The sequence below is a fragment of the Nuphar pumila genome, chromosome 15 (genome assembly GCF_984573655.1).
Source record: "Nuphar pumila chromosome 15, dmNupPumi1.hap1.1, whole genome shotgun sequence".
Taxonomy (NCBI): Eukaryota; Viridiplantae; Streptophyta; class Magnoliopsida; order Nymphaeales; family Nymphaeaceae; genus Nuphar; species Nuphar pumila.
The window spans coordinates 8,194,470-8,220,850 of record NC_143263.1 but is presented as its reverse complement, the minus strand read 5'-3'; the positions used below and the strand labels follow the sequence as shown (position 1 = coordinate 8,220,850).

The window sequence follows — 26,381 nt, the reverse complement described above, 5'->3', positions numbered from 1 at the left end:
AGCTTGGGCTAGCTAGGCTGAGCTCAAGAAAAAGAACTGAAGCTCGGCTCTAGCCCAACTTATGCCTGGGATCGGCTCGAGTTGAACACATAAAAAACTTTTCTTGCCCACTAAGGTAACACCTTTTTTTATGATTACGAAAAGAAAAATAGTATAGATATATAAAATCTAGTTTTTTAATATAACTATGTGAATCGAGCTTAATCGGGTTTATCGAGCCTAACCGAGCTGGACTACCTGATCAAGCTTGGCTCATGTACATATACCGAGCTTAAACATTTGTTCAAGTTTGGCTCATTTATTATTCGAATGAGCCCGAGACGAGCTTAAACAGGTCCAACCTGAGCTAGCTCGGCTCATTGTGCATCCCTAGGGACAAACATACAATTAAAAATTTTATTAATAAAAATATACTAACAATATGTTTTAAAAAAAAATCAAATAGTTTTTGTAAATCCTAACAAACATTTAAATCCTAATTAAATATTTATGTTATTTGAAAAACCAAAACAAAACATTTAAATCCTAAAAAATCAAATATTTGAGTATTCGCTAACCAAAATCAAGCACTCTTTGAAAGGATTGGTTTAGGGAATTAATGGAATCATGTTTAATGATAGTTGAAAAGAAAAATAGCAAAAAAAAAAATTAGAACCCTAATTGAATGTTCATGTCTTTTGAAAAAAATCCAAATCAATACCCTAAATCTTAAAAAGAAATACAGATTTATGCCAATTAAAAAAAAAACCTTAATATTCTAACCAAAATCAAGTATTTATTATTCACAAAAAATACTAAACCTTAATTAAACAATATTCAGACTATTAAAATAACTAAAAAAAACCTAAACCCTAACAACCATCATAATTTGTACATTATGCCTATTGAAAAAAATGAATACCAAACAAATAAAAATATCCATTTTATTATTTCATTTTATCTATAAAGCATCTACCATTTCACAACCAATACCAAGAGAAGCAAATTAAAAATGGGAATCAAATACTAATTTAAACAATCATAATTTTATATGCTAATTGAAGAAAAACATAATAAAAAACCTAAATCAAATGCTAATTTAAACAAAAGTTATAAAAAAACCTAGCCCTAATACAAAACTCACAAAGAAGAAGAAAAAGTCATGTCGCTGCACTAAAGAGACCGTCAGACGATATATGGCTGGACACCGGGCACCAACCAGAGAGAGAGAGTGTGTGTGTGGTGTGGAGAGTCGGGGCTTGGGCTTGGGGTGAGGGTGGGGGCACAATTGTGCCCTGCCTTTGGATCGGTTCTGAGTGGGCTCTGCCTAGGGGTGGCAATCGGGTCAGGTTGGCGGGTTGGCGGGTCAGCATACCTCAACCCGAACCCGACCCGTTTATTAAACGGGTAACCCGACACGACCCGCCAACCCGCTTATTAAACTGGTTGGGTTGGGTAAACGGGTTGGCAGGTTAGCGGGTCAGGTTGGGGGGTCGGGTTGGCAGGTTGACCCGCTTGCCTAACCCGTTTATTAAACGGGTCAGCCGGGGTTGGCATACCCCTAACACGAACCCGACCCGTTTATTAAACGGGTTCGTTTTTGCCCAACCCGAACCCGCCTAAGGGGCGGGTTGGTGGGACGTGTCAGGTTTTGCCACCCCTAGCTCTGCCCCGGGGCCAAACGTTTCTGAAATTCCAAATGTGAATCAAAGGTTTCTTAAAAATTGTCAAACAAGAACCTCATGTCAAAATCCATCAGATTGTAAAAACGTGATTCTTTTTTGGTTTCCTATATTGTCCTTAAAATTAAAAAGTACTCGTTCATTCAAAGAAAAAATAAACAGGGTGAACTTTAAATGATAAAGGTCATTACTATAATTTTGACTTATGATTTAACCTGAACGGACAATAATAAATGCAGGACATTGTTTGACAGTTTTTAGGAAACGTTTGCCCATATTTGAAATTTTAGAAACGTGTGACACATTTTTAAAATTAAGGGCAAAAGATTGGGCCGAAAATGAAATTTTCCCAAATTACAAAGTACCCAACTCCACCCGAACCAGAAAGTCCGATTCAATTAAGTTCGAATCTTGATCCGTACAAACACTAACCGTTAGCGTTAAATTTTTTTGACCCCCCTGTCAAATTTCTTCCAAGGCGTCAACGAATCTCTCCTCCCCCCTCTCTCTATAAAAAGGTAGGCTCCTATTCGTTGAGAGGTTTAGGGTTTCTTCTTCGTCATCGCAACGCTTTTAGGTATCTTCGTCCCAAATCAACTCAGTTACGTCTCTCTCTCTCTCTCTATGGAGGAAGGATTGTTGTGGCGGTGCGAAGAATAGTTGCGGTACTCAGTTTCTTCTGTCTAGGTAATGATTCTTCTTGTTCTACTTCTCATCTCTACGGTTTCGCGGTATCGATTCCGTGATCTAGCGCTTTTGGGCATTATTCTCACCACCACCGTTGCCTATCATTTTGTGCTCAGATCCTTTTATTGGATCCGGGGTTCTATGGTTTTCATCGACTTAACAATGATTACAATCATGATTTCTTTGCTAGATGTCTTGCACGTCGCTTTTTTTTTCTTTGTGTATATTTTGGTCTGCAAACTCTTCATGGGAGGGTGATGTTTGGCTTTGCAACGTTGCCGTCGTTATCATCACCACCACTCCGCGACCATTATCACTACCTTGATTTCTTAGCGTCACATTTAGCTTTTATTGGAGAGTTTTCTTGCTCACCATTCAAGCACCCCCCTTTTGTACTCCCGCATTTTCAAGTTGTTCAGATCGAGTGGTTGTGTTCTATATTTTGGGGACTTTTCTCCAGTAGTCGGGTCGTTCTTTAACAGTTCGTTTTCTATTAGTTTTTTTTTTGGTCCTTTATTTTGATTGTTTCTATTATCATCAATTTTGTTTATTGGAGCATTATATCATCACCATCGCGAGTGTCTTGTGTTTAAGGGTAGGATTAGGCAGCATCTTCGGTATGCTTTCTCATGATACAACTATTTTCTTCTTTTATTTATTGCATTCTTTTGGCTCTTGGTTGTTAGGTGTTGTGGCCACCAATTTGGAAATATCAAGGATGCGGCATCTGTTCTGCGGCAATCTTGAGTATGCCACTCGCCAATCTGAGCTCCAGAGGCTATTTTCCAAATATGGAAGGGTTGATCGGGTTGACATGAAATCTGGTATTTTTTTTTTGTTGTTCAGTGCTTCAGCAATTTCCTGCAATGATATTTCTGGCTCCTACAAGATTTCAGCGTTTTTTTGCTTTGGGGGATATGCCCTTAACATTTTGCGATTTAGTGAATTTCACCTATATGATGTGATGTCTATGATGAAATTTCAACTCAAGAAGAAGGAACATGGAATGAGTATCTTCCAGTTTAAACAACATAGTAATGGGTCCATGGTATCTGTGATGAGTATGTAGTCTTGATTTTTGGCTTTCTTTTTCCATGAATATTTGCATGGGGCCAATACCATTTCTGCACACTGAATTCACTAAATCATGTTTTTTATTGCCAAAGATGACAACATCACTTATTTGCTACCTCAAAAGATTGGCTTTCTGCCTGTAAAGATATCCATGGACAGAGGTAATTTGGTAGTTTTATGGTTATTGAAATACCAAGTGTGAAAATGGTGTCATTGTGATAGATTTGTGTTAGGATGATGAAACACAATAGATTTCATGCTGCCACTTTCTTGGAAGTCTTCTTTGTGCTTTCGGTGAAATATTGGACATCAGTTTTGTCTTTGAAGTTTGTGGAGCAATCCATGAGTTTTTTAATATGTTTGAAAACAGGCATCGGGTGTAGTGTGGTGTCCAAGCTTTTTTAATATGATAGCATCAATATGGTAGAATCTAATGTTAAATCATTATCTACGACTAAAGCTATGATTATTGTGCTTCTACTCTTGGTTTTTATCTCAAGAGATTCATTTATAGAGAAGTTCACAACAGACACAGTCCAGGAATATATGTATTACAGTTATTGGGTCCAGTTTGGCTTTTACTTTGTGACTTTCTAATTAGAACAAATTTTAAGTCATTTTTGCATTTGTTCCTTCCCATGATTTGGTTGTTTCATTTATATCTGTTATCGATCTCTGCATCATTTTTCTGAATTCCTATATGGGTGGTTCCTTGATCTGTTAACGGGGCCGTTTAAAGGTTTTTGTCTGTCAAGTTGTTGCTTTGGTTTTGTATGGTGTGGCCAACATGCTGAAATTATCGGTGGAATTTTTTTTGTGGTCCATGCTGTTGGGACAGAATCATTTTTACTATGATTTCTTCTCCGACAGTAAGCTTGTTTTGGACTTATGTTGGCAGTTTAAGATGTGAGTCACCTATGATGAATTTCCTGTTCATGTTTTTTTTTAAGTGGATGCCTTTAGGAGTGTATCAAGTAGCAGGAATACAAAATGCTTTCTGTGACAATCAAGCTGATAAAGATGATTGGTGATTTTACATTTTAGCACAGTGAGGGTGTCTGTCATGCGGAGGAGATTGCATAAGCTGCACTGTGTATCTGTGTCTTCTTTGTGGTAGAGAATGACATCTGATTAGAGAACTATTGCAGTTTCTTATTCAGGACCTCTATATTTAAATGTTTGTTCTGACGCAGGGACAATTAATGGCAATTTATCTCTCTCTGAGTGTATCAACTTCCATGCAAAACCTTCCATACCAGAGCAATATATCCTTCCTGCGAGCACATCAGCTTCTTGCACTCACAACAGACATTGTACACTATCCTCACATGATAACCCATTGTCCATCTTTTGTACGACTGCATTATGTAGACATGACATTTTACAAGTACGAGGAATCCAATAATCATGCCTACCGTGTGCTTGCTGCATGAATGGGGAAGCCTGTGCAGCAATGAGCTCATATTGGATTTAATTTTTATGCTATCATTTAGTTTATCCAAAAGCCTCCATACATGCCATCCTTTTGTCCTTCAGGCCTTCTCATGCCTATCAGGTGTTGTATACTTCTTTTTTCAATTTTGCTGGAATAAAAAGGTTCCTGATTAGGCTATCAGACTTGATCATGTCTACTGAATAGGTGATTGTATGTACTAGTGATGCTCTCTCTAACAATCTTGTGCTCAACACAGGATTTGCGTTCATTTATTTTGACGATGAACATGATGCTGAGGATGCTATTCGGGGTCTTGATGACACACCTTTTGGTGATCATAGGCGCCGGATATCTGTGGAGTGGGCGAGGGTAACTATCTTGACAATCTATCTGCTCCATTTTATGTTCGATATGGCTTAGTTCATTTGTATTTTATATAATTATTTTTCAGCAAGGTGAGAGGGGGGGCCGGCATCGTGAGGGCTCCGGTCCCACAGGTTTAAACATGAGGCCCGCTAAAACACTCTTTGTGATTAACTTTGATCCTATTAATACAAGAATTCGGGACCTTGAAAAGCATTTTGAGCCTTATGCAAAGGTCTTGCATGTGCGGATTCAGCGGAACTTTGCATTTGTGCAGTTTGAGACACAAGAAGATGCAACCAAAGCTTTGGAGGCAACCAATGGGAGGTACTTGGCCTTGCAAACTCTCTTTTCAGTGTGATGTTTCACTGCTGCTTTGTTAATTACTGTTCAAATAAAAAAATGCATATAACTGCATGGTTTGCTTTATAGGTATTGTAGATTGATATCCAAATCACTTATTTAAAGTTGTCTGAATTTTCCCTCCATTGGTTTGCATATACGTTTTGCACTTCCCTTGTTATCTTACGATGTGTTTCTCTCCCTTTGTCATGTCTCCACCATACAAAGCTGCTGTTTCTATTTAATGTTTGAGACCTACAGTTTTAAACATTCTTACTGCAATTATAATTTCTTGTCATCCTGAAATTCTATGATGCTTTTCTTAATTTTTCTTTCCTCATTTTGCGGACTCCAGCAAAATATTTGACAGCGTGATCTCAGTTGAATATGCACTAAGAGATGACAGTGAAAGAGATGACAGGCGGGACATTCCCAGGAGAGATGGTTACGGGAGGCGCGAGAGCCCATCTTATGGTCGCCCTCCCAGCCCAGGTTATAAAAGACGGCCAAGCCCTGACTATGGCAGGGGGCATAGCCCAGTCTATGACAGATACAACGGGCCAGTTTATGATAGAAACAGAAGCCCTGATTATGGCAGATATCACAGGTAAGGGTCTCCTTTCTCTCTCTTTATGGTTTCTCATACCATGGTTATGCTTAGCACAGAATCTTTACTATTGGCTTTTTCTGTATGGTTTTATTTGGTGCAGTCGATCGCCCATCCAAAGGTCCGGGACCTAGAGATCTCTACGGTCAGGTGGAATGTGTGCTGGTTTTTCTCTGAGTATTTTAGGAAGGATAATTGTTCAGTGCTACTGGTCTATATTCAACCTTTTCTTCACTTATTTTGCTAGATTTATTGTTTGTAAAAATCTAATCACCAGTAGAGTGTTTTGTTTAATCTTTTGGTCTCCTTTTATCATTTGCGTTGTCATTTTCCTGGATAATCTAGTCATGTCATTCCTGGAAGAGCGTTGAGAATTGGTAACGGTACTTGTGCATGGTTTTGGTGGAAGGGGATGTGCATGTGCGGATGTAGCAACGTTGTAAATGAGTGTATGTATGTTGCCCATGGTTTTTCTTTTTAAAGATTAAAAAGCTGTGATTTATTAGATTCCTACTAGTACAGAGAAGATTATAATTAGGGATCACTCATGGAGGGAAAGCAAGTCAGATGGTTTATCCTTTCAGATTCTGTTGTCTCCGGCCACAGCATGAGCTGGGTCCAATTGCATATAACTCCACAATGTTAAGGAGTTTTGTTTAGGAGAGTTTTTCCTATTCCATTAGAACTGGATCTACCCCCTAGTGTTATTGTAACTCTGCTGAGTATATCAATGTTTTATTGAACATGTGGACAGAACATATCTAGAATTTCTCCCCAAAATTCCCATTCTCTGCTGCAGTCCACACTGAGGTCCATAAGTGCACAATGGACGTGTATCTTGGAAGTCGCATACATAGCTCTAGTGGGCTTGGGTTTTAGAGTTCACTGGTGTTGAAGGTGGTTGATCTTGAGTTACTAGGCGATGGTGCATCTGATTTCCATGGTATTGTTTTCTTGGAGTTCATTGGTGTTGAAAGTGGTTGATCTTGAATTGGTAGGCGATGGTGCATCTGATATCCATCTTACTGTTTACTCAAAAGCACAATTGAAGCTTGCCCTCTGTTGATGGTCACATCTGCTGGTGTAGAGTGAGGAGGGATGGCCACATTTGCCTGAGTTTCGGTCTTTCATTTGTCCCTTGCCTGTCTGATGCCTATTGACTTTGCAGAATTCATATGGTGCTTTTGGGATATCTTCACAATGCAAGGATGCCTGGGTGATTCAAAACTGTGAAGGCAAATATCTCTCAGATGCCTCTGGTCACAAACTTTATTTTCAGTCTGTTAATATGAGCATTTTGCATTTGATTTGAGCTTGTCCCCAACAGCGAAGTTAAGGAACAAATTTGAATGAAAACATTCATTGTGGGGTTAGGTCGGCTGCTCAGGATCAAGTATATGTAACTTGATCAAGAGAGCAAATTGATGGCTGAGAAACGAAGTTAAAGGTTCATTAATGACCGGTATGCATACTAAAGGAGGTACGTTTCTCTTGGAGATCTTCCTGATTCTTTCATTCCTGAAAAACACTAAGAGGTTTGTCTATTTTTTAATATTTCTGTTACCACGCTGGAGTGACTTGGTAATGTGGGGCTTGTTTCTGTTGCCTGATACGAGGCTTATGTGTGCAGCCTTGGGAGGGCTATTGGTTTGGAACATTTTCATGCAACAACCAGGAGAATCATTGGTATGACATTGGATCTGTGATTTGTTTTTTTTCGATACACAAGGTAGTTAATCCCTCTAGGGTTTGAACTCGAGACCCCTTGGTCATGATAGTGCCACCTAGGGGTGTCAATGGGTTGGATCTGGTTCAGACCCAGGTGAGTTCAAACCCAGACCTGTTTTTAGGTACTGGTATTCGGTTTGCTGTAAGAAAAACCATACCCAGATCCTATAAGGATTACATGAACCAGATGCAAACAACGCAAAACTTGATGCTACGTTCATAGATAATGTCTTGCTGTAAACATCTTATGTTTTTTTACCTCTATATCAATCGCTGGCACCGGTTGGAAGTTTATTAGAACTAAGGTCTTCAAGCTTGCAAATTGCAGCCTTCGATTTTATTAGGGAGTCAACTCCCACCAACTCCCCTCCTATGGTAGTTGTAATATCCTCAAACACATCTGCCGGCCATAGTTCCGGCGATAAAATCCGCTTTGGAGGCTCCCATTGATTCGTCACAAACATTCCTCCCGCAACACTCCAAAGCCCCTTTCTTGGTGATGAGCCTTAGGTGTTCATTAGACTCAACGGAAATTAGAAATAACCCCTCCCTTGGAGACGAAAAAATCAGCCTTGGCATGGATGGTCATAAGGCCTTGAGCGATACTCTAAGCCCCTTTCTTGGTGATGAGCCTTAAGTGTTCATCTTTGTAACCAAAGCCTGACCCTGTAGGATATGGTACGGGACTGGATCGGGTCATACCCAATCCTCTGATACCCCTAATCCTCATTCAAGCTCAGACATGAGTGATAAACCCCTGTCCCTTCATCATAAATTTATACGTGAAAGAACCTAGTTAGTTTTATATCATTAGCAAATCCAGATAATTTCAAATTCCTGTACTTGGCTCTGGTTACAACGAGAAAGCTGGATGGTTAGGTGGTAGGGGTATCAATGGGTTGGGTCTGACCCGGACCCAACCCACACCAAACCTTATTGGGTCAGGGTCTGGTGATAGAAAAAGGAGGTCCGATTAGAAACCGGGTCAAACCCAAAGGGTTCAATTAGTATGTAGAGCCTAGTATAGTTGAAATTTCATACCAGACCAGGTACCATGCACAAGGATTGGCCCAAACCCACCTTGAAAAACGTATTTGGGAAAAAGTCAAGGGGTGAACTGTGGGTCGAGCTTATGGCTTAGGACCCCCAAACCCTAGGCAGATATTTCACCAAGTCCAGGGTAGAATATGAACGACTAAAAATTTTGACCTTCGTAAAGAGGCCCAATCAACCCCTGGATTGGCTGAAGGTTTGCAAACCAAGAAAGAAGGTTCTCATCGAGTTTGAAAACAAGCTCGCCAAACTTACCTCCTTACCTTCTCAAGATCCTTGTATTCCTTCAAGGAGCGTGTATTCAAGGCTCAACGGACCCCTTACAACTTAGCACACCTACTAATGTCCTATCATGATCATGTTGAGAATGGCCAAGGCGTCAGCCTGAAAATCAAGATGATCGAGGCTATGCTCTCTTGGCCTAAGCCCGCACCCAAGGGCCTTGATAAGATACCTTGGAACCATCATGGATTGTCAAGGAGGTGAAGTGAACAAGGGAATCATTGTTTCCCCCATGAAAGCAAGGTTGAAAGAGAACACTTCCGCTTGGCCGAAAGAAACAGAGCTCGCTTTCGAAGAACTCAAGCGAGCCATATGAAAGACTTTGGTGCTCACCTTGTCGGGAGTGTCTCAAGTGTGTGTTGCGGACATAGTGACAAAAGTTTAAAACTACAATTTCTCGGTAGTGAATTTCTAGGAAGATTTTTAACTTTTTGAATATTTCTTGTGTTTTTTCAGCAAATTTTAGAAAAATATTAAAAAATCAAATAAATTCTCAAAAAAAATAAAAATGTAAAATTTAAATAAAAATAAACTAATTTAATTTTACATGCAAAAAAATATAAAATCTATTTTCAATCCCACTAACCATATCTAAGAAGCATCAAACATCAAATATGTGAAAAGTATAAACTAAATCATCAAATATGTAACAACTAATAAGTATCAACTATCAACTAAACCAAGAAACATCATATATGTAAGTATCAATTAAAACCATCAAAGATCAAAGATGTAAGAATCATCAATTAAATAATCAAACATTAAGTATCAATAATAAAGTATAAAAAACGAAAAGAAAATTATCACAAGTTCATAAGAAAACAAGCATCATAAATATTCAAGTTTATACAAAAAGATTATTCACTTCCTATTAGCTAAGAAATCAAAAGTGTCTTAATCAATTCCTTGGCCTTCAATGCTTTCATCCTCCTCCTCATCATATTTCATTTTCTCTTCTTCATTTCTTTCTTTAATTTAGCCATATGCAAATGCATCAATGTCTTCATATACAATAGAGAAAGAATCTTTTGCTTTTTTTTCAACTGAAGTCTTCTCATGCACAGATGCACTAAATCAGTAAGCGTTATTGGCTCAAGACGGTTTTTCTTTTTTATATGTACTACTTCAAATGCACTCTAATTTATTTCACATGCACATGCACTGCATGGTTGACTAACTATTTTAATTGCTATATTTTGTAAAATAGGAACATTTGCGCCACTAATTTTCTACCATATTCTTAATAAAAACAAAAATAAGTAATGAGAAATTGATAACATATTCTAAAGTAAAAAAAATTATAAAATGCAAATCCAAATTAAATCTTACATGGATGTGCAGTATGAAGAAGAGATATTGTAATCTCATTAAAGATCGTTAGATCTTTTGAATGATAATAAGTCAATTGTGAAGCAAGTGCATCATTTTTATCTTCCTTATCAACCATCTTTTTTATCATTTTCCTTCAATCTTTTCATGATTTTATTGTTCATCTTCATAAGACTATTATAAAAAAGTTATAGATTTAAATACCCAACAATAACATATAAGTCACTTCTCAAGTTGACCTCTCATCTACCATCAACGATATCACATATTCGTAAATACTTATCTACTTGTCATTTATAAAAACTTTTGTTTGCTCATTTAGCACGATATATGCCTTTATACAAATAACCTATGGTAGAACTATCCCCATCTACTATCTTCAAAAGTTTTATAAATGATTTTGTTGTTGCTATTATTTCTCTTTTATTTTCTCAAAACTTCTCTCCTTGTATAATATTAGTCACATCTTCTCTTTCTCCTTCTTTCTTAACCTTTTCTAAATTTCTTCATTCAAAATAAACAATTAAAAACATCAACTCATCTTTCATTTTCAGTATAGATTGCAAACATAAAAAGTTAGTAGCAAAACGAGTAGCCTCAGGCCTTTGTATCTTTCTATCATTTGTATAATTTCTCATAAGTTATAAAATTGATTGTGATTTGTACATGAAGCTTGTAATCTTTTTTTTATCCAATAATATATGAGAGAAATTAGACAATCTATCACAATTTTTAAGCATTAAATCAATACAGTATGCAACACAAGATTATACAAAAATATGAAGGTATCTTAACTCAACTACAACCCTTTCTTTTAAATAATTTGAGTCATTATCTGTCATAAATTAAACCACTTTATCTGATCCAATTTTTTTAAGAATAGTTGATATATACTCCTTGATATATTCACTAGTTTTTTTCCTTTTAGCACATTTAGATTTCAAAAATATTGAGTATTTAGAGCATGAGGCCAAAATATTTATATGTGAACAATTTCTCATGCATGTCCATACATCAGACATTAAAGTGCATCATGATATAGACCGACTTTTTTACCTCATCAACAAATGTTACAACTTGTCCTTTTAGGTTTTGAAATCATGTTGCTCTAATTAACACTACTAGGAAAGGTATAACCAACTTCATAATTTGTAATGGCATTAACCATCTCTTTAAATGTATCATCTTTAACTAACCTAATTGACAAACTGTTCATGACAATACATTTCGCTATACGCATATTTGCATGTTCTTTCTCTTTTTTTATAAAAGCATTTATGGTATTTCGTTGATCTAATGAACTGAAACTTAACATATGAACCATAACTATAACTGGAGAAGTAGAAGAAGTGCCTATAAAAGTAAAATCTGAGCCACTTTCAGTAGGAGACAAATGACTTGTGAGTTTTGATTTTTTTTCTTATGGCTTAGACTCCAATTCATGAATTGAAGCTAAGATGTTTCACATCTGACATTACATGCTCACATATACCATCTCTATTTGGTATGCCCGCAAGATGATACTTAAATCATAGTATTCTACTATTAAATTATATTTTATAATAGTTGCAACGTAATCGACCATCTGATAGTAATAATGCATCTTTAGGTCTCTTCATCTTTTTTTCTACATAGAATGGCTTAAAATTAAGTGTTTAATAATAGATTCAATAATATTAAATTAAAATAACAATGCTGTAGAAAATTCACCATATTAAAACAACCCTTTCAGAATCGACCAGACCTAAACATTTAAATCCACTAAATGCATACACCCTATCTTACACAGTTAAAATTAATACATGTGGCGCGTAAACCGCAACCCCTAAATCAAGATATTTTAATGAATGAATATGATTCAAAGTTTTATCACAACAAATAAGGTTCACATTTAACATCAAATAAAAATGGGTTTTTCTCAACAAGGGAAGCTCATAGATACTTATCGTTCAAAAGAATTCAGGTGACACTAATCATTTTTCACCTTAATTGTCGACATAGAAATGGAAATGAAGAAGACATTCAGCACAACCCCACAAAAAAATTACTTCTTGTTGTACCATTGGAAACACGTGAAAGAATAGGATTCCAATGTCCAAACTACATCTAGATATCATTTTCAGTTACAAATTTTCACAGTCAAACACCAACGAATTAAATTGTCCTTCATTATAAGCCTGATTATACAAGCATTTTCACACTCAGACACCAAAGCATACACATCTTCATCGTAAGCCTGATTATACAAGCAGAACATGGGAAGCAAAAAACACATTTTCTCTGCTTTTTTTTTTAAATCATCGTAAGCCTGATTATACAAGCATTTTCAGTCACACACCAAAGCAAACACATCTTCATCGTAAGCCTTATTATACAAACAGAACATGGGAAGCAAAACGTACACATCTTCTTGAGTTGTTTTTAGTTTTTTTTTAAAACCATCGTAAGCCTGATTATTCAAGCAAACAAACATCAAACGAGCCTACGACAGAAAAACATACAAACATCAAATGAGTCACACATCAAATATCAAACACGAATTATATTCTGCATGCTATTGCCGAAAAATTGCTAAATGCATCACCGGAACCCCGGAATCGTTGATGCCAGTGGATGAAACCCCTCTGTAAAACCTCCACTGACTGACTCACTCATCGCCGGTGAGTCACTATTCGCCAAAACCGGTGACTGAGTGAGTTAGGGAAGAGGGAGTGAGAGAGAGACGAAAATGAGGAGAAGGGAAGGAGCGAGCGAGAGAGAGAGAGAGAGGTGCACCAGTCTGGTCGACGGTGGCAGATTGCCGCTCGCTGCACGATGCTCGCTGAAACTCCTTCACGTCAGCAAATGGAAAGGAGAGAACTCAGGGAAGCTCGATAGGGTTTCGGTAAAGCAAAACAAGTAATACTCATTTTGGATTTTTGAAAGAATGGTGGAAAACAAAACAAAAAACATGAAAAGTGATCCCAAAAATATCGTGAGATTTAACCATTGTAAACTTTTAAAGTTGTTCTCGCATTTTTTTGCAAGATTTTAGTAAATCTCACGATATTTGTCATCATGGTTGCGGAGTCTGATGGGTGTGACATCAGAAGAAGGGCTCATTCAATGCTAAAGGACCACTGAATGGTTTTCGAAACCCTGCCAACCGTACCAAGGCCTCATCCTTTGAACGTAAAAAAAATGAATGTCTACAAGTTGGCGTGTGGGAAAAGAAGACCAGAATCTCGTGGGAGGCACTATAAGAGCTCCCAAGATTTCTGATCAGTGTGCCTCAATCCAGCTTCAGTTAAAATGGGTGTATTGACTCTAGAAGTTAGACATGAGAGGTTTCAACCAATTGAAAGTTGTGCATATCTGATTGAGCAAATCGAGTCGGTCCTTGTTGAGAGGGTGGTGTATGTTTCCCCGATGATTCACTGAATCCCACGTCTGTGTTCGGGGCTTTGAATGAGCACCATGTATACAAGCACATGGGGCTCGTATTCCCGTATATGTTGACATAACTTTGCATCGGACTTTGGTGTTGTTGCAAAGACTTAAGTACCCTTTCTTGCTATTCTTCTCATAAAGTGATGGTTTGAGAAAATGACAAAAATGTCCTTCATTCAAAAAAAAAAAAAACAAACAGTTCAAAAAAAGGACAAACATGTCCTCCATCCAAAAAGTCGAGGATGATGTTGACTCTTCAAAGTCTTCTTCTTCTTTCTCCGTAAAACACTGTAAAACCCTCTCTCTTTCTCTAGAGAAGAAATCAAGGGAGGATTCTTGAAAAGACTTAAGTGCCCCAAAGATGATTATTTCAGACCCAGTCTTTGCACTGCAGGATTATACGAGAAAGAAATCTCCCCTGGAGGAGGCCATGAACATCAACCCTCTTACTCTCTCTCCCCCTTCTATTTCTGCTTATGTGCACATCCATTAGAAGATCATACATTGCTCCATCAAGCACCGGCTGACCTGCACATTGACTGTTGTGAAGCCTGATTCAGAGTTTTTAGCCTTACAGGAGGAGGGTTTGGGGGTTCATCCCAGCGTGGGTAGCATCATTCAACTAAATGAGTTGTAGATCCTGATTCAGAGTTTTTACCCTTACAAAAGAAGGGTAAAACCTCATCTCACTCTCTCTCCCTTCTCTCTCTACTTCTGTGCACATCCAACAAACGATCCAACATTTCTCCATCAAACACTGACTGACCTGCACACTGACTGTAGCATCGTTCAACTTGATGAGTTGTGGAGCCTAATTTAGAGTTTTTGCCCTCACAGGAGGGGGGTTTGGGGGCTCCTTCCAGCATGGGTAGCATCATTCAACTTGAAGAGTTGTAGAGTCTGATTCAAAGTTTTCCCCATTCATGTTTTAAGGCATTTAGATCTCATGTTTGAACATCCACGCATGTGCAGTTTGCTTTCATCATGTTCAATTGCTTTCTAGATTATATTTTGAATTCTGATGCATTTTAGATCTATCGATTTGTATGTAACCAGAGCTCATTTTAATCTGAATTTTTTACTGCAACTTCATGCATATGTCTTCATGCTCTCCACCAAAAATCAGATCATTTTGAGTTTGTTTGGCCCACTTTAAAAATCGAGATTCAAAACCTGCTCTTTTGCACCGTCAGGATTTTAGCAGAATCAGGACCAACTTGTGGAAGTGATTTCTCCCTAACCAGAGATGATCTTTTCAATCCGTAAAATGGGTTATTTTTTAAATTGAATCTAGTTTGTTCATACCAAATTTCAGCGATTTATATGGTGTTTTCATACCAGTTTTGGGTAAAAAACCATAACCCTGTCACCCTGTGTCATTTTTAACGGCTCAGATTTTGATCCATTTTGTTTGAATTTTATTTCCCTAATGGGAGATCATTTTTCAATTTTGTAAAACGGGTTCTTTTCGTTTATGTGTCTAGTTCATCCCTGTAAATTTTTAGAATTTTTCATGGTCAATTACTATTTTATTTTGATTAAATACCAGAACTTTGTATCCAGATTTTATAAATGTTCTGATTTTGGCCCCCATATCATGACTGTTGTAGCACTTTTTCAACAAATCGCTATTTGATTGGCAATATTCTTTAGCAAATCGTTGTTATGATTTTTTGGGGTCTCTAATGAGGCTCTACTATGTTTTGTAGTATTTTTTGGTCTCCAACGAGCCTCACAATGATTTATAGTGTTGTCCGGTCTTTTAACTATGATTTATAGTGCTTTGGGGTCTCCAACGAGCTCCACAGTGATTTGTAGTGTTTTTCGGTCTTTTAACTACGATTTATAGTGTTTTCGGGTCTCTAACAAGATCCACAGCGATTTATAGTGTTGCTGGACCTCGCTATAGCGATTTGTAGTGTTTCTCGCTAAACACTACATCGATTTGTGATACAAATCGCTATCCGAATCAGGACCAACTTGTCAGGGTCATATCTCCCTAACCATATATCAGATTTCAAATCCGTAAAAAGTGGTGTCTTTGTTATGAAATCTAGTTTGTTCCTGTAAATTTTCAGCGATTTATATGGTCATTTGATACCCATTTGGATCTAAAACCAGACCCCTATCAGTCTGCCTTATTTGAGTGACATAGGTTTTTATTTCATTTTGTAAGAGTCATAATTCCTCAACGGAAGATCATTTTATAAATCCGTAAAAAGGGTTTTTTTCTTCTATGTGTCTAGTTTATATCTGAAAAGTTTTATAACTTTCTATGCTCATTTGATATTTCAAACCTGTTAAAAACCAAGATATGTTATTATTCCCTTTTAACAGAGTGGATGGAAGTTAATTATAACTTGTTGGAGACAAGTCTCGGTTTTTAACAGGTTTGAAATATCAAATAAGCATAGAAAGTTATAAAACTTTTCATATATAAACTAGACACATAGACAAAGAAAACCCTCTTTACGGATTTGGAAAATGATCTTCCGTTTGGGAGATATGACTCTTACAAAATGAAGTAAAAACCTATGTCACTCAAATAAGGCAGACTGATAGGGGTCTGGTTTTAGATCCAAATGGGGTACCAAATGACCATATAAATCGCTGAACATTTATAGGAACAAACTAGATTTCATAATAAAGACACCACTTTTTACGGATTTGAAATCCAATCTATGGTTAGGGAGATATGGCCCTGACAAGTTGGTCCTGATTCGGATAGCGATTTGTATCACAAATCGATGTAGTGTTTAGCGAGAAACACTACAAATCGCTATAGCGAGGTCCAGCAACACTATAAATCGCTGTGGATCTTGTTAGAGACCCGAAAACACTATAAATCGTAGTTAAAAGACCGAAAAACACTACAAATCACTGTGGAGCTCGTTGGAGACCCCAAAGCACTATAAATCATAGTTAAAAGACCGGACAACACTATAAATCATTGTGAGGATCGTTGGAGACCAAAAAATACTACAAAACATAGTAGAGCCTCATTAGAGACCACAAAAAATCATAACAACGATTTGCTAAAGAATATTTCCAATCAAATAGCGATTTGTTGAAAAAGTGCTACAACAGTCATGATATGGGGGCCAAAATCAGAACATTTATAAAATCTGGATACAAAGTTCTGGTATTTAATCAAAATAAAATAGTAATTGACCATGAAAAATTCTAAAAATTTACAGGGATGAACTAGACACATAAACGAAAAGAACCCGTTTTACAAAATTGAAAAATGATCTCCCATTAGGGAAATAAAATTCAAACAAAATGGATCAAAATCTGAGCCGTTAAAAATGACACAGGGTGATAGGGTTATGGTTTTTTACCCAAAACTGGTATGAAAACACCATATAAATCGCTGAAATTTGGTATGAACAAACTAGATTTAATTTAAAAAATAACCCATTTTACGGATTGAAAAGATCATCTCTGGTTAGGGAGAAATCACTTCCGCAAGTTGGTCCTAATTCTGCTAAAATCCTGACGGTGCAAAAGAACAGGTTTTGAATCTCGATTTTTAAAGTGGGCCAAACAAACTCAAAATGATCTGATTTTTGGTGGAGAGCATGAAGACATATGCATGAAATTGCAGTAAAAAATTCAGATTAAAATGAGCTCTGGTTACATACAAATCGATAGATCTAAAATGCACCAGAATTCAAAATATAATCTAGAAAGCAATTGAACATGATGAAAGCAAACTGCACATGCGTGGATGTTCAAACATGAGATCTAAATGCCTTAAAACATGAATGGGGAAAACTTTGAATCAGTCTCTACAACTCTTCAAGTTGAATGATGCTACCCACGCTGGAAGGAGCCCCCAAACCCCCCTCCTGTAAGGGCAAAAACTCTAAATCAGGCTCCACAACTCATCAAGTTAAACGATGCTACAGTTAGTGTGCAGGTCAGTCGGTGTTTGATAGAGAAATGTAGGATCATTTGTTGGATGTGCACAGAAGTAGAGAGAGAAGGGAGAGAGAGTGAGATGGTTGATGTTCATGGCCTTCTCCAGGGGGAACTCTTTGTCTCCCTTGATTTCTTCTCTAGAGAGAGAGAGAGAGGGTTTTACAGTGTTTTACGGAGAAGAAAGAAGAAGAAGATGATGATGAAAAGTTCAAATAGACATTTTTGATGGCTCAGGTTTGTTTCGTTGGATGACCATCGGGAAGAGCCCCCAAACCCTTCTCCTGTAAGGGCAAAAACTCTGAATCAGGCTCCACAACAAATCAAGTTGAACGATGCTATCCACATTGGGAGGAGCCCCCAAACCCTCCTCCTATAAAGGTAAAAATTATGAATCAGACTCCACAACTCATCAAGTTGAATGATGTTACCCACGCTAAGAGGAGCCCTCAGACCCCATTCTGTAAGGGTAAAAACTCTTAATCAGACTCCACAACTCTTCAAGTTGAATGATGCTACCCACGCTGGGAGGAGCCCTCAGACCCCCCTTTTCTGTAAGGGTAAAAACTTTGAATCAGACTCCACAACTCTTCAAGTTGAATGATGCTACCCACGTTGGGAGGAGACCCCAGACCCCTCTCCTATAAGGGTAAAAACTCTGAATCAGGATCTATAACTCATTTAGTTGAATGATGCTACCCACGCTGGGATGAACCCCCAAACCCTCCTCCTGTAAGGGTAAAAACTCTGAATCAGGCTTCACAACAGTCAATGTGCAGGTCAGCCGGTGCTTGATGGAGCAATGTATGATCTTCTAATGGATGTGCACATAAGCAGAAATAGAAGGGAGAGAGAGTTAGAGGGTTGATGTTCATGGCCTCCTCCAGGGGAGATTTCTTTCTCAGATAATCCTGTAATGCAGATACTGGGTCTTAAATAATCATCTTTGGGGCACTTAAGTCTTTACAACCACTCCTTTTCAAGAATTGTCATTTTTTTGGCACCAATAGAGGAGAGGGTACTTAAGTCTTTGCAATCGCATCAAACTCCAACGCTAATTAATGCTGACAAACATGGGGATACGAGACACACATGCTTACATACGTGGTGCTCTTTGGGACCCCCGAACATGAGATGTAGCTAACTGCCCTGTTCGGGGGGGAACATATAACCTGCTTTGGTCCTTGTTTATTATGTGTAGCACCGTACATGACAAACAAACTTCTTTGTGTACATCATTTGCCATGGTCGAATACTAGGGACTCATGCCCTCTTTGTCGATGTGCCAAAGGCCTTAAATCGCTCAAGGCTACCTGTATCAGTGCATGGTACTTGAGCAAGGGGGTCGTTGGGATCAGAGTTGCATAACATAAGCATCGAGGCTTGAGCTCAAATCTCAATGAAAGCACCTTCAATGAGAAAGTGTGGTTCATAGTGTTTGGATCAAACCTAATCACTATCTCTTATCGAACCCACCACCGACAATATGAACTATCTCTTCTTGAGGCTCACAAATGTAGACAACTCGTGTGTTGAAAGGATGCATGGGTGCTGAGTGGTGTTCAAGGATAGAAGATAGTCTGTAAAACACTAAGAAGGATCCTGCTAATGTTGGAGATTGATGACAACATTCGTAGCCAACCCTTTCCTAGCGAACTAGGCAATTCTCAAGGGAAAAGAGATGATATGGTCCAAATTCTAGAGGATCTTGCTTGAACAAAACAAGCCTACATGTTTGGTTGGTCTAGTTGTCTCCCAAACCGTAGTTAGGCTGGGTGGTTGCCTACCAAGCTCACCAACACACTCATCCTCACACAATTCCAATATGCCACAGTTGTCTTCTCTAGGTTTTGCACTACACCCGAACTTCTTAACTCGTTCCTAGAAGACATGGCATAAAAACTTTTCAATAGCAAAAGAAAACTAATTGAGGAACTTAATAAGATAGTTGGATCAATTAGAGTCACATAATCATAATCGAGGGCTCTGAAAATATGAACTTGTTTAATTTTGCAATTTTTCATGTTATACCGGCTAGAGTTTTATGCCCTTCGTCATATATATAGCCACCTCCTTTGAGAGTTGAGTATGAGAATTTTCGGGTGTATTAGGGATTAGGGATTTGAGAGCTCTTTATCTTGCCATTTTATTCACTCACATCTTGCTAGTGAATTTTTGCTCTTTCACCCGTGGACTAATTCAAATTTTGACTTGGATGGTGAAAAGCTCATTTAAAATCCATTTTTTTACATGTAATCGAAATTGGATATGCATCAAATCTGCATATCTATCGGATTTGCTAGCACAAACACAAAATTGCATATGCATTTAATTATAATCGGATATGGTTTCAGCTTACCAAATCTGACTAAACAAAGTCAAATTCGATATAAACCTTAAAATATCATTTATAGATGCTAATGCAACAAGGGCACCCACTTGGGCTCCAAGGCCATAAAGGAGGGAAGCCCAAGGGTCCATGCTTTTAAAGGGCCTTGAAGGCCTCTTGAAGAGGGGAGGTTGACCTCCCTAGTGGGTCCCACAAGGCCAACCAACCTTTAGAGGGGATATGGGTTCATATCAATCTACTTCATTGAATCTGAATTTGATTTGTTAGGCACTTTATTGGATCTGGGTCTCAAATGTGAAATAAGGTGATGCCCCACACCAAATGAAGTACTTAGTTGAGGATGATGCAAATGTTGACGTGACAGCTTAAGGGTCGGTCTCATAGCAGGAATCAGGTCCTCAACAGTTGCTTCGCCTTCAAAACTTGAATTTGGGTCTTTCTTATCTTAAACCAGATCTTCAATATGTGGCTTTGTAGCAATGCTTGGATCCACCCAAATCCCTTAATATAATGGACCTGGATTTTATTATGCCTTGCTCATGTTATAAAACTAATCGGAGAGCATTCACATGATTCAAAAATAATTGTAACTCAGAAATGTAAAGTTGTACAGTTAATTGTTAATTTCCATAATTAACCTCTTATGGGTACCCGCAGTTTGACTACGTCGAGATAGATGAGATCATTCAGGAGTTTATTATGCTTAAGTGTTTTAATAACCCGAATAATTATATGAATCAAATTCCTAAATAGGTGGTATAATGACCGATAAAACTCTCCTAAAAGCTTAAATTTCAGGATGTATCTGACTTCTGCAGAAGTTGTAAGATCTACCCACCTTAGACAGAAGAAGTAGACTGGGTTCCCTAACTCTCTAGGGCGAGGAACCATCGAGCTATTGCCGTTTGTATCACGTTGGGCATACACCACCAACACACCAGAGTTTGTACCATCTACCCTCTCCAAGGTAGCACCAGAACTAAATGGACATCAACCTTATTAATTTAGTGTTTATGACATTGTTGTACATGCCTCATTGGGCAACTAGGGTTTCGAGAACCCATATATCGCATCAGGGTACAAAATGTGTCTACCATTATGATAAGAACACCAACTACACCAGTATGGTTATAAATTTATTATTTTATGGTATATTATGATCACCTATCTAATGTACTTGAGGTGTCAAAACACTGATGAGGTCTGGAAATAAGTCCTAGTGCAAAATCGGATGTTCATGCACTTTACTCAATAATACTATCTAGGCATACATGGAGTACCCCGTTGGTCCAATTCCACCACCAACCCAACTCATGGACGATCACACAAGTGTACTTGGTACACAATCACAACATGGTATTGGCTTAACCCATAAACACATTTCAAGTGCTCATATGGCACTATCAAGGTTCTATTGAACCCACTATGAGTTTTTGCACATTTATTAATCATGCAAATGTCCACACTATAGAAATTATCAAACACATGCTTTCATATTTGGGAATGTGGTTATATGCGAAAAAAGTACAATTCAGTGCAAAACAATAATTGCATGCTCTGTAACATCTGCTATTTTTTTGTAGTTAATAAATAATTAAAATATAATTTTTTAATATTTAATTTGAGTGAAATTAAGATTTTATTTAATGTCAAATTAAAATTGAATTTACTTGTTAAATTGAATCACTATTGAAGTAGGATTTGAAATTTGATTTAGATTCAAAGTTAATTTGAGCTTAATTTACATTTAGAATTTTAAATGCAATTTAAGATTAATTTGGATTTGGGTTTTGGTAATTGAGTTCAGATATGTTCATGGGCTGATTTGGATTTCTTAATTGGGTTTGGATCCCAATTGGATTTGAAACCCAAGAGAGAAACCCATATGAGAATTAACCCTAATTAAGCAATGGAATGAAAAACTAAAATATGCTAGGTTTGATAGAAATGTAGGAGTCTAACGGGCTGGACGTCTTCCTATGTGTGTCCAACACATTGAATCTCTTACATTTCCAAAAACAGAGAAGAAAAGAAAGAAATTAAAATCAGAAATTTTCCTAAGCTAAACCAAAGAAAAATCCTTAGGGTTTCCTAAATGGATTTTTTTTTAAAACTATCCTATTTTAACACTAAACTTAGATAATATCTAAGCTAAATTTTGGAAAAAAGCCACCATAGGGTGGGACGTCCCACCTTAGTGGGCCACATAGACAATGGCTGGAACCTTCTTAGGAGGCAAGCCATTATAGATGTATGTATGTTATGGTATATCCTAGGTAATATAAGGTTTAATCTATACAAAAAAAATACATTATATATATATGTATATAATCAAGGAAAACTAAGGAAGATAATTAAAAGGGTTTTGGAAAACTTTTTGAGCTGGATTTGGAATTAGAAAATGGAAAGTCTTCGGGAAATAAAAAAAATATATAAATAGGGAAGGAGTTCACGCTCCCCCTCTTTTCTTCTATTGCTCTTTTCCCTCTTTCCTATTCTCCTCTCCCTTATTCTCTCAACTCCCTCCTTCCATCTCTCTCTTCCAACATGTTGTTAGAAGTCAGCTTCAAGTAGAGAGGTAGCTGGACAAGGAGGAATCACCGCAATCTGAAAAGAGGTGTTTAGTGTGAGCCTAAGACTAGCAGGTTTGGTGGTTGCGGTTTTCGATTTCAGTCTGTTCGACACTTTCAAGGTAGAGGTTCTAACCTGATACCCGTACACTAAGGCGTGTATACATGAGCATACTCTAGTGGGATACAGACTGAACCCGTATATCAATCTTAATGTATGAAGTAATCAATATCAGTTCATACCCATAAAGCACCGAACTGGCAGAATATATATATATATATATATATATATATATATATATATATATATATATATATATATATATATATATATATATATATATTTGTGTGTGTGTGGATCGATGCGCATGAGGACCCTTTGCTGGGTATGTGTGTGAACCGGCCTGATACAGGTATTACTTGTCCATTTAAGAATCAGGCTAGTTGGATTCCAACGGACTTTGATCAGTCCCTGCTAGTGTGTGTGTGTGTATATATATATATATATATATATATATATATATGTGAATTTGAAATTAAGAAATCTATCTTTAGACATCATTTGAATCAAGAACTAAATTAGAATCAATGTTCAAAATAATACAATCATGCATAGACCTCGTATTCAAATCTTAATTCTCATCCTATTAGATTTGTTACCCTATTAACAGTCATGGATAAATCAGATTTTGAGAACACATGGAGCTCGAAAGCAAATATGTATAATCGCTATTTTGTGACACAAAAAAATAGGAATCATATTGATGGGAAATCGATTACATGTAATGTCAGTCATGTATAGACAAGATACAAAGATTTTGATTAAAGATCAATACACACGAAAAGATCTCATGACTAACATACATCATAACTCATTAAATAATAATCACAAATATTTAGATCTAGAATCCAACTTCGGAACCTCATTCAGTTAAAATTATTGCTCATAGAAATTGGTTATAGTTTGACCAAAAAAATTCATGAATAGCATTATTAAAATCATGAAACATCAAAGAAATGAATGACTCGATGTGTATCTATAAAAATCGTGATGAAACACCCATCAATACTTAATTTTCTTTTGAACAATCATACTAAGTGGGCAGATCTTACATAAAAAATATGTTTCATCGTATCCATAATAGTATGATTCATTTCACCACCATTGTGCCATCGATCTCACCAGTCACGATGGATCAATGCACATAGGGATGTACGTCCAACATGGCCTTACATATTGGTCTGTCATTTACGAACTGTGGTTCAAGAACCCCAACCTTGTTGAAGATCGAGAAACCAAAAATCTTGTCCATGGGCACTAGCATGGCTTACACATGTGCACCTTTCACGAACACCAAACTGTGTAACTCCTCCAATGGAGTCTCTCACATAAAACTATGTGAGAGAGAATTAGAGAGAGAAAGAGGGAGAGAGATAGAAAGGAATTGAGAGGGTTGGGCGCGTGAGGCGATCCTCACACCAATTATGGAAAGATGAGGGGCACACCCCCTCTTCTTGCCATTTGGTGCCCTCACTCAAAGGTACGTCTTCCTTAAAAAAAAATCCTCTTCTTTCCTATTTGTTTATCTTTTCTCATCTTTTTTTTTCTTTGTATTCATTTTCATATAGAGAAAAAAGGAAGGTCAATCCACAAATTTTCTTTCTTTTTTGTATTTTTACTTTTTTCAAAATAGACTTTGCCAATAAATTAAGTACGAGGGGGCCACTAGGGAGGGGCAACCCTCACTTACCCACATTAATTTTTTTCTTACTTAGTTTCTTTCTTTATTACCTATTTTCCTTTTTGTTTTGTATTAATTTAGGTTTTATTTCCCATAAATAGAGAAAGAAGGGGAATCAACCCCACCCTCTAAGGTAGGTGGGTCCCACTAAGGTTGAACCTCCTTATCCTTTATTCATAAATAAAAATTATATTTAATTTCTTGATATCCTAATCAAAATTTTGATTTTGGTTTCCTATTTGATTTTGGATCCCAATTGGATTGCATTTAATTTGGATTGGCTATGATTCAAATCCAATTTTTGAATGGATTTCGAATATGTCCAAGATTCATTATTCAAACACCAAATTCAAGGTGATTGGATCAGATCCAAACCACTTCTGTAATGGATTCTGGATCTACCAGGGATTCAGATCCAAACATTAAATCCAACCATTATGGGATTCAATTTATGGTTGAATTCTTTGAACCTTTAATTTTATTCGAGTATAAAAATATTTGAAACATTTCATTTTCTTCAACATATGTATATCAAAATTTGAGCTCTGAAAATTGAATAAGAACTCTTTTATTGATTTGATAAAGCATTAAAATTTTATGGGTTTTACACTCCAAGCTTAAACCTCTCCTAAACCCAAATCTGGATATGTTGTGATATCTAGAAAATATCCTTTCTCATAATTTTTCTCTTAGACCCCACCTACCTAGACTTGTAAAATTCCTTAACCAACCAACCAAAATTCGGATCCTAATTCTTTCTTGTTTAGGAGAATTAAATTAAGTTGTAGACATGCAAATTTTGACCAAGTTATTTCATATCATGAGTCGCGCACCAAAATCCAATATTTTTGGTATATTTTAAGGTTTTACAAATTTCAACTACTTTTTTGGCCTTCAAAATAACATCCTCAAGGCTTTTGTTCAAAATAACTATTAAACTAAAGGTTTTCATCTTTTCAACGAGCCAAAAATTAGGTTGATACAACATTGAAGTGAAAAGTTATAACAAAAATAAGGTGACTTATTTAGTAAAAAACCTACTTTTTGGGGTTAAAAACTTGTTTTTAAGTAAGTTCTACTTTGAACAATTTTTTGTCCTTCAAATCCATCGAATCTCGTTCTTTAATTAAAAAGTTGAGGATGTTAGCTTTTCAAGGCAATAAAAATTACCTCAAACTGATATCTGGATAGGAAGTTATAATTGAAACAAGTTAACCTGTTGGATTTGTTTTTGTTCAATTTTAATAACGATAAATCATTTATCATTATTACTTTCATGAATTGTCACTATCACTCTTGGGTAAAAATATAACAACAAATCATTTGTCGTTAACTCTTTGTTGTGTTGTTAACTCAAGTGTCAATAACTCAGTTGTCGCTAACTCATTTATTGTAACTCATTTGTCATTAACTCTCTCAACGTCAATTCATATCGATAGCTTCAAAATTGGTGTCTCTCCTATTTTTGTTCATTTTTTTTACAACCCAAGTTGTCTTCTCTCTTAATGACATTTATTAAAACCAAATTTTATCCCCTAATCCTCTTATTGAGATTAAATTTTAGCCCTAGGTTTGAATTATTTTGATTTCAAGCATAGATCTTGTTCCAAATCTCTGATATGTAACATATCCATATCCACTTCAAAACTTATAAATACGAGAGCCATTGTCCTTATTGAAATGATCTAAAATTAAACTCTCAAGAAATTCTTTTATGGCTTAGTGTAGGGTCTAGATCACCCAACATACTTCTTTTTGAAACTCAAACCTAGTCGAAGTGTTGTCTATGCTCTCCCACGCTCAATGTC

At 36.8% G+C, this 26,381-nt stretch overlaps 1 protein-coding gene across 2 annotated transcripts; it reads left to right on the top strand.

Moving 5' to 3' along the window:
- Positions 1–2,200: 2,200 nt before the first annotated feature.
- On the top strand, positions 2,201–6,484 carry LOC149814370 (serine/arginine-rich splicing factor RS31-like). Of its 2 annotated transcripts, none has more exons than XM_089988263.1 (6): positions 2,201–2,348; positions 3,035–4,977; positions 5,114–5,226; positions 5,309–5,547; positions 5,918–6,169; positions 6,273–6,484. In XM_089988263.1, the coding sequence occupies exons 2-6, from the start codon at positions 4,830–4,832 to the stop codon at positions 6,301–6,303; spliced, it is 783 nt and encodes a 260-aa protein (XP_089844389.1). In that variant the 5' UTR covers positions 2,201–2,348; positions 3,035–4,829; the 3' UTR covers positions 6,304–6,484. The 2 variants fall into 2 exon arrangements, with proteins under 2 accessions (XP_089844389.1, XP_089844390.1); XM_089988264.1 differs by having other exon boundaries at positions 2,208–2,348; positions 3,035–3,172.
- Positions 6,485–26,381: the final 19,897 nt, after the last annotated feature.